At 39.7% G+C, this 12,609-nt stretch overlaps 1 protein-coding gene across 2 annotated transcripts in view; it reads right to left on the bottom strand.

The window, feature by feature from the left end:
* Positions 1–12,609, bottom strand: part of MEGF9 (multiple EGF like domains 9) — a 158,592-nt gene that overhangs the window by 71,361 nt on the left and 74,622 nt on the right. For both annotated transcript variants that reach the window (XM_029614370.1, XM_029614371.1), the window contains exon 3: positions 961–1,100. In XM_029614370.1, coding sequence (XP_029470230.1) covers positions 961–1,100 — 140 coding nt within the window. The remainder of the gene's footprint in view (positions 1–960; positions 1,101–12,609) is intronic.

Raw genomic sequence — 12,609 nt, 5'->3', positions numbered from 1 at the left:
TGAATGTGACCAACAGGTATGAATACATGTGACAATGTAAAATTGGTTCCTTGCACTAAGAGGATTAAGCAAACTTGAAGTGTGCCCAGATATTAAAAAAAAAAAAAAAAAAAAAAAAAAGTGGAGCAACTCTGCTTTAGGGGGAAATGTTTATTATACATTCTCCATACTCCACTAATCAAAGAAAACATTTTCACTCAATGCACAATTAAACTCTGGAATTTGTTGTCAGGGGATGTGGTTAGTGCAGTTAGTGTAGCTGGGTTTAAAAAAGGACTGGATATGTTCTTGGAGGAGATGTCCATTGCCTGCTATTAATCAAGTTGACATAGAAAATAGCCACTGCTATTACTAGCATCAGTAGCATGGGATATTACTTAGTTTTTGGGTACTTGTAGCCTGGATTGGCCACTGTTGGAAACAGGATGCTGGGCTTGATGAACCCTTGGTCTGACCCAGTATGGCAATTTCTTATGTTCTTGGTAAATCTGCATCTGATACTGAATGTAACCTCCATTACTGGTCTTATTTTTAAAAAACTGTATAATTTAAGAGGGTAATTTTCAGTAGTTCATACATGGCTAAGACTTTAACCTTAATTTTCAAAAGTGGATTTATGCACATAAATCCACTTTGAAAATTCCTAGGTTGTGCCAGTACTTGCATGGAGATATGCGCAGGAAGCTATGTCTGCTCTTGTGTACTTCTGTATGCACACTTTTGAAAGTCATAAGTATGAGCATAAACGGCTTCCCTACCCCAGCTACACCTCCTGGAACACCAATTGTGAGTGCAGGAAAAGTACATATGTAATCAAGTTACGTGCACACTTTGCCACACACAACCTCCCAAACCAGATAATTTTCAAAAGCTGATTTATATGCATATCTGGGATTTTTACGTACAAATCCTTTTAAAAATTATCCCCTAAAAGGGTAAATAAGGTATGAAAAACTTTACCTGTTACAGTATCACAGCTATTGGAACGATTATTGCACTGGCATGTTAAACATCCACTTTCACCAAATCCGTAGTACCCAGCTTGGCACTGATCACATTTGGCTCCTGTTACTCCAAATTTACACTGACACTTTCCAGAGCTGCAAATTAAAAAAAAGAGGGATTTGAAAAAGAAATATGCTCTAGGCATATTACATGGAAAAATAGCTCATAAACAAAGCACAAATCAATAAAAGTTTTGCCATCTAGCAATTTCAACTTCTCAGATAAAAAAAAATATATTGAGAAAACGTGGTACATTTGTCTAGGTTCCATCAATCACAGAAATTCTAGCTATAACTAACTCAGGATAATTACCATGTTATGGCTTTGAGCACTGGTTACAGAAAACTACAATTAAAAATTTCTCATTATAAAACAAACATATCCCAAACTAACCTAGGAACATTGTACACAGACAGCTACCTAGGTCTCAGCCAAATTCTATTTTCTCTACCATCCAGGGACTGATTTAGTGCATTTTGGTGCCTATTTGTGACAATGTGTATTAGTGCATTTTAATAAATATGCCTCTTAATTAGCCAAGGGTCAAACTTCAGAAAAGGTATCCAATTTAGGTTGGAAATACATATGGTATAATAAAAGGGAGCACCTGGCTGTTTAAATCTTAATGGCACTGACTGTATCTGTAGTACTGACTTAACATTGCTGCTAGTACTTAAAACAGATCTGGTCTGGGCTGAATAGTCAGTCTGAAAAGTGTCAAGGTGCAAGATCTTAGACCTAAATTAACAAATCCATCAGGTTTGTATGCTTTATGAATCAAAACCTGCCAACTTTCAAACTACAATAGAACTGGATTACATTTTTAGCTACAAATCTTAATTTAGATCTTCAATGTTGCTTACATAGTTTATGCACACACACACACACAAACACACACAGTATGCGGCGTCAAGATTACCATGTAAAAATTGCTGGTAAACCTAATATTAATTCCATGAAAGCGAAACATTAAATAACGAATGCCATATTATCACTGGTTTTGGGGAAGTGACACTTGCATTTAGATTGTTGCTTTGCATTAGTGATGATTCCCTGTATTAAAGCTTACAACCTGAACAATGTTGAAATGTTAAATAGAGAACAAAATAAAAGACATTCATATCACAAAACCTATACAACAGTCACTTACTAAAGAATGTGTGCATTCAAGTAATATGAGTACATCAGATCATTCCATGATAAGAAAATAAATGCTATACTGGGACAGACGAAAGGTCTAAATAACCGATTCACATCTACTCGTTCAAGACCTCTCATGATCTTAAAGCCCTCTATCAAATCCCCCCTCAGCCATCTCTTATCCAAGCTGAACAGCCCTAACCTCTTCAGCCTTTCCTCATAGGAGATCTGTTCCATCCCCTTTACCATTTTGTACCTTCTCCATTGCAACTATATCTTTTTTGAAATGCGGCAACCAGAATTGTACACAGAATTCATTGTGCGGTCTCACCATGGAGCGATATAGAGGCATTATGACATTTTCCGTTTTATTAACCATTCCCTTCCTAATAATTCCTAACATTCTGTTTGCTTTTTTGACTGCTGCAGCACACTGAGCTGACTATTTTAAAGTATTATCCACTATGATGCCTAGATCTTTTTCCTGGGTGGTAGTTCCTAATATGGAACCTAACATCATGTAACTACAGCAATTGTTGGATATTATTCTGTTCAGCAGCTGTTTTGTAACATTTTTAGTATAGCTTTACAATTATTTCAGTGTGGGGCTCTATAGCAGTTTGGCTTATTCTGTTTTCCCAACAGGAAATATATTAGTGTTTAGGGCCTGGTTTAATAGTTATAGTTCTTAAATAGAGTTGGTACTGTTTGAGTGTGTTCCATAATACAGGTGTAACTTTGTGTAGGTTAGTTTGTGTGCATTATTGCAAATCCTGAGAGTCTGTTAGATATTATATTTCTCTTTCCATTTCTCCAGGTTCGCACTGCATGCAGAGTGGCTTTTTTGGTTTTCCATTCCAGTTTCTGTCTCCATATTTATCATTTGTGGTTTTTCTGTACTTGGTGAAGGTCAGTTCTGGGTGTGTGACTGAGGTGAGGTATTTTACTAACATGTAGGCATTTTACTCCTGGGGGAATTCTGCGCTACTGCGGAACGCCAAATTCTGCGCATAAAATAGCAGAGGAGACCCTGGCATGCCGTGAAGGGAGCGTGTCTTGTGGCACACACTCCATTCGCGGCGAAGATGAAGGCCCGGCACGCCGTTGGTGGCACATGGGGGCCTTCCCTTTTTGCTGCGAATGGCACACCGGGCCTTCATCTTCACCGCGAATGGAGTGCAACCCGCAGCATGCCGGTGAGAGAGACTGTGTGTCAGAGAGGGGAGGGTGAGAGAGAGCAGGAGGGTGTGAGAGAGAGCATGAGGGGGGATGCCGGTGAGAGAGAATGTGTGGGTGAGAGAAGGGAGGGTGAGAGAGAGAGCATGGGAGGTAAGAGAGGGTGGGTGGGGGGGATGCCAGTGAGAGAATATGTGTGAGAGAGAGGGGAGGGGGTGTGGGGGAGGGTGAGAGACAGCTTGGTTGGTAAAAGGGGGAGTGGGGGGGATGCTTGAGTGTGGGTTTCAGAGAGAGGGAGCCTATATGAGGAGATTGTGAAGGAGTGTTTGTATGTGTAAGAGATTGGGAGCTCGTGTGTATGAAAAAGGGATTGTGTGTATGTGAGGGTGCTAACCTGTGTGAAGGGATTGTGTATGTGTGAGACAGAGCCTGTATGAAGGGCTGCGTGAGAGACAGACATAGGTAGCCTGTGTGAGGATGTGTGTGAAAGAGAAAGGGAGCTTGTGTGGGTGTGTATGCAAGAGAGAGGGCCCTGTATGAGGGGGTGTGTTTGTGCGAGAGAGTGAGGGAGCCTGTATGATGGTGTGTGTATGTGGAAGGGCCACACTTACAGTGAATTTCTAGGGAAATTCTGCAACTTTAAGTAATAACTTTTTTCTGTAATAATTTAAAATGTAATTAAAGACTGTCATGTAAATCGTGTTATTTTGACCAATATAAAGTTTACAGAATTTTGCAGAATTTTCAGTTTTTGTGCGCAGAATTTTAAATTTCTTTGCACAGAATTCCCCCAGGAGTAGCATTTGTACCAATCTTATTTGTTGTGTTTTCTCAATAGGATATGCATTACTGGTAAATTATTGTCTTTTCATAAGGAAGGCTATTGTGCCTGGTAGTAAAGGGAGTTTGTTTTGCTTTTACTGAGATGTCATCAGAACCAGAATATCTTGAATACTGTGTACAATTCTGTGTACAATACTGTGTACAATTCTGGTCGCCGCATCTCAAAAAAGATATAATTGCGATGGAGAAGGTACAGAGAAGGGCTACCAAAATGATAAGGGGAATGGAACAACTCCCCTATGAGGAAAGACTAAAGAGGTTAGGACTTTTCAGCTTGGAGAAGAGACGACTGAGGGGGGATATGATAGAGGTGTTTAAAATCATGAGAGGTCTAGAACGGGTAGATGTGAATCGGTTATTTACTCTTTCGGATAGTAGAAAGACTAGGGGACACTCCATGAAGTTAGCATGGGGCACATTTAAAACTAATCGGAGAAAGTTCTTTTTTACTCAACGCACAATTAAACTCTGGAATTTGTTGCCAGAGAATGTGGTTCGTGCAGTTAGTATAGCTGTGTTTAAAAAAGGATTGGATAAGTTCTTGGAGGAGAAGTCCATTACCTGCTATTAAGTTCACTTAGAGAATAGCCACTGCCATTAGCAATGGTTACATGGAATAGACTTAGTTTTTGGGTACTTGCCAGGTTCTTATGGCCTGGATTGGCCACTGTTGGAAAAGGATGCTGGGCTTGATGGACCCTTGGTCTGACCCAGTATGGCATTTTCTTATGTTCTTATCTTTTTTGTATGGCGAGTTGTACAGGGTAATGCCCTAGATCTGCTCTGCACTCATTGCTGGGGATTGAGGTATTCCTGTGGATGCAGAGTGCATGTTTACATTTAGCCCTGTGATGGTAGTGTGTCACGCATGTAAGAACCATTTGTCAGGTGTGTCCCGGCCAAAAAAAGGTTGAGAACCACTGGTTTAATCCATATATGGAAATTGAACTCTGCCCATCTCTCTGGCTGTACTCTCCAGCTCTGCTCCCCACTCGAATAGTAAATCCACTCTCTTACCATACAGTACCATCTGAACCCTGTGTGTACTCTCTAACACACATCTCAATTACACACTTTTTACACTTCGCAGTATTTCCCCGTCCTTGGACAGGTTTTTACTATTAGTTTCAATATAATCTAAGTGATAGTATTGGTTATCCTCCTTCCATCAGGTATCAAATACCTATGTCTACATCTTTGTTCAGTGCCATACATTCTAACACTCTAATTTTATATTTTAGACTTCTGGCATTCACATAAAGACAATTCAAAGTATGATTTTTAATTGTATTCACAGCCTGCCTAGTAATTGAAATGGGTAGTTTGGAATCATTTATCTCTGCCTGCTCTCTATTGAATGGACCTCAATGATGCAGTGATAAAGGCATAAATAGCTATTAGGATATTCAATTATTTCCTCCACTAGCTCAAATGTCGTTTCTCTTCTTTCTAAACTGCTTCAGTTGTTCTTACATCAAGGACATTGCTATTTGGTTTATATTCTGATCTGCACAATGTTTTATAAGCGATTTAGATTTTATATGGTGATCAAGTGTGCGTCTCTATATATCCAGAGTCATATTGCAAGACAAACACAAACTATTACTAAACATTTATACTGTGCTACAAAGTGTATGCAGTGCTATAGAGACACACAGAATAGATAGTCCCTGCTCCATGTAACTTACATTCTAGATTTTTATTTTATATTCCACCTTTTGTGACTGGTCAGACACTTCAAAGCAGATTATATTCAGGTTCTGTAGGAATTTTCCTATCCTCCGAGGGCTTACAATCAGGGAGAATGACTTTTAAACAACTGCGTATAGCAGCACATATACATGTAAATCAGGGCGCAGAGTAACTACTGAGGTTGATGGCACACCAAAAAATTTGCTACTGTCATGTATTTGAGGACTTGATGTATTTGAGGAATTTGTTTCCTGCTATCAGTTACCAATAAAGGACTATTTCTGATCATCTAATGTGGTATATTTTTCTGACTGATGGGCATGCAGAAGAGCTTCAGAGACGGGGTGAGAAAAAACCAAGGGCCTTGAAAAACTGACTTGTTCCCCTGGGACACATGGTCAGAGGTGTTAGATACCTAAAAGATCCAGGCCATAGACCGTCCCCCTTCGTGCCACCTGAAACTTTGATAGTCAACTCAATCATGATCAACAGTTCCCTCCCTCTCCCAGAACAATCCTGTAAAAAACAAATATTGGACATTACACTTGTAAACATTTAATTTTAAATGATTTTTTCTACACTTCCAAGCAACTGTCATCAAGGAGTCATCTTATGACCTATAACAAGGAAACCACCTAGTTAGTTCGATCCTGGTGGAGGTTCCATGGCTGTCGCCCGCACTCACCTCTTACCAAATTGTCCATGCAGAGACAGGAAACCCCCGCTACTAAAGCAGGAGGCACCACTACAAATATTTTGCACTATTGTCACAAAGTGCTGGGCATATATGCCAGTGGACCTTCTATGCAACAAACTGACCAGTTTCAACCATCCAGTAAAAGCACCACTAAAATTATTCAATAGCATCAAAGTTCTTATCTCTGGGAATGAAGTCTGGGATCTATACAGGATAGGACAGAATCCCAATATAAAACTTACTCTTCAAATTCTAAAGTGTAAGTTCACAGAAACTCCCCCAGCAAAAAGTGCAGAGCAGAACAAAGAAAGAAACTTCCCCTTACCAGTCACCATAGAAAAAATGTATTCGAATTCTGGTGTCACCTCACTGTAACAGCAACACATTAGCACACATCAGTAACACTGTGTAATTGAAAGCCATGCAAAAAATATACTCAGAACGTACAGCAAACCTGCCATAACACTGTCAGACTCACGGTAATAGATCTACCCATGAAAAACTACACTGCAAATATTACGCCAGGCCCTAAAACCCCATTACACCTTCTGTTACGAAAACAGAATAAGTCAGGCTGCTTTAGATCCCTACATGCTAGCCAAATACCTCGACTTAGTCCCATATGCAGGACACAGACTGACACTCATCAAATACAGAATAAAGAGACAAATAAAATATAAATAGAAACATGCCGACAAATTGAACTGGAAAACGCAATAAGCCAGATTCTAAATGTAGTGCAACAATGAAAAAAAAACCCCCTGAAATATCACCTTTCCTCATTAAACATCAAATACAAGCAAGAAAAATAAAACATACCAATAAAAAAAATATTTCAAAACAGCTGACAAATATAATAAAATTCAGTAATAACACATATAGAAATGTTTAAAAATTTACCAAACACTAATCAGAGGGGGAAAGGGGATCCAGAGCTAATAGCGTCATTGTTGGTGGTGCACGATATAACCCATTTCGAAGTTGGTGGTGCCTGTGCATTATAGATGCTATCCCACGATGTATACAGCCACATATAGTTTTACCATAGTATTTTATAACCTGTTTTATAAAATGCATGTATTTCTACCCCGCAACATACAGCTTACACGTGAATACACACAATACATTGAAAAAACATATCAATGCATTGAAGGTGCATAGTTTTTCTACCTATTTTAAAAATATGTGCGCATATATTTTACATGTGAAAATAAATGCAGGACTTTCTTGCATATATCAGGATTTATGCGCACAAGTTAGTGTATTTTAAAACATGGGTGTGTCAAAGTGATCAACAGTTTTACCAATTAGTCCACCAGTTTGACCAGTTCTTCTCCAGGTCATCAAGACCTGCCACCCAGTCAGTGCTACACCATAAACAGCTTTAATATTACTTATGTCAGATAAATATCAGGCATAAAGTTACATAAGTAAATTGGCAGCTCTACATGTGTCTCTTAAAATAGCATAGAAATGTAGCTGTAAATGGAGTGGAGTAGTTGCCTAATGATTAGAGCAGTGAGCTGTGAACCAGGGAAGCCAGGGTTTACTCCTTTTGACCTTTTTGTCTTTTTTCCTCCTGTCTCTTTCATTGAAAACAGAGATTTTAATACTTTCTCTTCCTGTAATCTTTTTGCTCTTTCCTTGATATTATCCTTTCCTTATTCCTCCTACAGTATCCCCCAGGATTACTCTACCCAGAAATCTAAGGTCTTCTCTCTCTCCCCCCTTATCGACTGCCCCTGATATGGCACAGCTGATCATCCCATACCTCTCCCCACCCCCAGTGAGAAGGAACAGCAGTGTATAATGTATCAGTATCTTGTGCATCCTCCCTCAAGCATTCATATCCCCTCCTCATCTACCTCAACATATATCACCTCTCCAAGCATTAACCCCCTCCCCCCTCACACCCTTTCAGCACTCACTTCCCACAAATGGTTGTCATCTGACGAACTCTGGGTGACTCCCTCCTCTGCTGTCAGAGAAGTCTCAGACATCTAATGCTTGGGGCAGTGACTCTCCACACAAACAGGCCGATACAGTAAAGTTCGCGGGAGAGTGGGCAAGTGTCCTGTGCGCGCGATTCAGTAAACTAAAATATTTAAATTAGGGCCAGCGGTAAAAAGAGGCGCTAGGGACACTAGCGCGTCCCTAGCGCCTCTTTTTGGGCAGGAGCGGCTGCTTTCAGCGGGTTTGACAGCAGACGCTCAATTTTGCCGGCGTCGGTTCTCGAGCCCGCTGACAGCCACGGGTTCGGAAACCGGCCGCCGGCAAAATTGAGTGTCCGGTTTTCAACCCGCAAGCCGTGGACCGATTTCAAATTTATTTATTTATTTAAACTTTTTTTTTTTTTTTAGCTTTCGGGACCTCAGACTTAATATCACCATATTAAGTCGGAGGGTACACAGAAAAGCAGTTTTTACTGCTTTTCTGTGCACTTTCCCGGTGCTGGCAGAAAGGTAGGCGCTAATTTCCGAAAGTAAAATGTGTGGCTTGACTGCACATTTTGCTTTCTGAATCGTGCGGGAATACCTAATAGGGCCATCAACATGCATTTGCATGTTGCAGGCGCTATTAGGTTAGGGGGGGGAGGTTGGACGTGCATTTTCAACGCACTATTACCCCTTACTGAATAAGGGGTAAAACTAGCGCATCCAAAACGCGTGTCCAATTGCGGGTTGACAGTGCGCTGTACTGTATCGGCCTGAAACAGAGCACAGTAGGGAAGAGATCTGTACTGCAAGCAGCAGGTGGGAAAGGGCTGTAGCATAGGCTCTTCTCTGCTTACTCACTGCAGCAATGTGGACTCTCTTCCTTCTTCTCCCAATCTTCCTCAATGCTATCCGGTTGTCATGGGGACAGGAGGGAGAGTCTGGAGCAGCAAGCAAGAGATTTGTGGCACTCAGAGTCAGAACATAAGCCCAGGGAGGAGGATCATACAGAGGCTGCCAGCATCACAGCACAAGAAGAACTTGTACTAGTTAACAGTTGGAGAGAACAGTCAGAGGGATGGGTGTGAGAATTTACTATCATTGGAATTTAATGTTTATACAGCAAACTGCTTCATATGATCCCAAGATAAAATGTATCTCACTGTTTTGATTTTTTTAGGCACCTATGTTTATCAGACATTGACATACTGAATTTAATTTTAAAACATGTTGCTGAATAAATCACTGTATCTTACTGACTGGATAATTAACTTAAAATAAGTAGTTTGTCACATAATTCAGGCTTAAGTCAATTATCTTTGTATCACAGTAAGCACTGGCTGAGATGAGCATATTATATGCATTTTATTTTTTTTATGTTGATTAAGCAATCACGTTTTTCCTATTTACTGTGAAATCCACACAACTGTGAAATGAATAAGACCTAATCATTAAGATTCAAGGTGAACACAGAGCAACTGCATTTTTGTGCATTACCTTGAAGAAAACTTTAAGGACCAATATCTATTTAGGTATAATATTTAGTAACAGGAAACTGCAATTAATCTTCACAGGTCTCTCTGCAGAAGGATTCATACATATAGGCTGACAAATGGAAAGTAGATATTGACATGATAAAAGTAGTCATGATAGGAATCACGCATCATGAAAAAAATATTTCTTCACAGAATAGGTGCTGGATGCATGAACAGCTTTTGTGAAAGACAGTAAGGACACAAATCGTAATGGAATTCACAAAGGAATGAGATGCACAGAAAATTCTTAGTGGTGGGAAAGAAAAAGGTAAAATTGGCAATCACGTAGGGTTACAAGTATTGCAATAAAACAGTAAGACTATGCAGAAGAGATGGCCTTGTAGGTATCTGTAATTATATCCTGTTTCTAGGGTTAATCCTCCTCATGAATAGAATGCTATCTACTAGATAAATGAAGCTTGACCGACATGCCGCAAATGCGCAGTAGAGAGCAACTCTACCGCGCATGAGCGGGAGCACGTCGGTCAGAGCTTGCCTGTAACAAAAATGGTGCGGCGAGGAGCAGGAGTGGCGGCGCACCTGAGGGAGGAAGGGACTTCCCCCGGAGATCTCCAGTCTTCGCCATCCGAAGGGGTTGTGAATGAGCTGAGAGGGGAGGGGGGAGTGATTGAGGGGGGGAGGAAGGAGAGAGTGAATGAGGGGAGGGGGAAAGGAGGAGAGAGTGAGGGGAGGGAGGAGAGAGTGAGGGGGGGAGGTGGGAGGGAGACTAGAGGGGGAGGGAGAATGAGGGGGGAGGGGGAGAATGAGGGAGAGGGAGGGAAGAATGAGGGGTAAGGAAATGGACCAAAAAAAAAATTGTTAATGTAGCCCGTTGTTACGGGCTTAACAGCTAGTCATACATAAAATATGATATTCCTGTCTGTTTTGAAGGTACTACTTCTTGACAAGTGAATTAAGTGCCAGAGTTCCATGTTGTTCACTTCAGTGGGACTATTGATTTGTCTCATGAGTCCAAGTCTAGAGAAGTGTGCACTAAAGCTGAAAATGTACTAGAAACAGAGTTGGCAGTTTGCAAGTTTAACATGCAATACTGACAAATTTTCACCAGGCTGTTATAGTTTAACAATGTTTAATATTTATACAATTTATTAGTTCCTCCTTTTACAATATAGTGATGGCAACTTCAATCAGCTGCCAAAGTGGCTGAAAGGCAGAATATAAATCTAAAACATAAATAAAGTCTGTGATAGTGTCATAGGTATGCTCCTTTTTTTTTTCTCTACTACACCATTCTTAAAAGTCTGAAGAGATCACAATATTTCTGGTGATACTGGAAACAGTTATACAAAATTGATGATTTATGTTTGCATGCTTGAGGCTGAAAGTAAGCTTTATAAATTTATTTTAAAAGCTATTTAGTAGTGGAGTGGTGGCTGGACCTTTAACTCACCTACTGACTAGCTAATCACAGAAGAATCATCTAGGAAAATGCTCAATTTTAGAGAAAAACAGACTTTCACTAAACTGTATTACAGACACTGCTTACAGTGCTTCTGACATTGCCCACAGATAGCAAGTTTGCTTACCATAAACCAGGGCTTCTCAAACCTGTCCTGGGACCCCACAACCAGTTGGGTTTTCGGGATATCCCCAATGAATATGCATGTTATAAAAGTTTGCCTATCATGGAGACTTGGAGGTAGTCGACTCTCCAGGGAGGCAGGTGGGTATTTAGCATGGTTAATTCATCCTAACTACAGTGAACACAATTTACAGTAAGTAAATATATTTATTTAAAAGTTTTATATACCGCACAATGGGGTAGGGATCTATCTGTCTAGGCGGTTTACAAGTTAAAACATACATAAATTGAAGCCATACACAAATTACATACAATAATTAAAAATATATTACATTAAAATACTTATTATACATTAACAGAAATACAGTGCATTGTGTAAAAGTTTTAATATAGGTTAAATGCGCGGTAAAGAGATGAGTTTTTAGTAGTTTCTTGAATTCTCTATGGTTGGACGTTAGTCGGATATGGTCTGGAAGAGAGTTCCTCAATATGGGTCCAGTTACAGAAAAAGCACGTTTTCAGGTTAAAGATAAACTGATGGATCTTACTGAGGGAATTTCTAGAATACATTTATCAAGAGAACGGAGTTGTCTGGAAGGTCTATAAATTCCTAATAGTGAGCATAACCAGATGGAATTAGTATTGTATAATAGGTTATGTATTGTGGATAATATTTTGTAAATAATGCAAAATGATATTGGGAGCCAATGCAAGTGTTGTAGTCTAGGTGTGATATGATCTCTATGGGATACATTACACAACATTCGAGCGATTGCATTTTGTACCAATTGTAATGGTAGTATCGTTGATTGAGGTAGACCAAGGTATAATGAGTTACAGTTGTCCAGCAAGGATAGGATTAATACCTGAGTAATTGGTCGAATGTCATTTGGAAGAAGTAGTGGCTTGAGTTTTTTTTAACATGTAAATTTTAAAAAAGGATTTTTTTTACAATTTCAGATATATTATTAATCATTGCAAGTCTGGAGTCAATAATTACTCCCAAGTTTTTTGCATGAGTTTTAATTTTAATGATTTGATTCT

This window comes from Rhinatrema bivittatum, chromosome 8 (genome assembly GCF_901001135.1).
Source record: "Rhinatrema bivittatum chromosome 8, aRhiBiv1.1, whole genome shotgun sequence".
NCBI lineage: Eukaryota > Metazoa > Chordata > Amphibia > Gymnophiona > Rhinatrematidae > Rhinatrema > Rhinatrema bivittatum.
The sequence above is the reverse complement of the archived record's forward strand: the minus strand, read 5'-3'. Positions and strand labels throughout refer to the sequence as shown.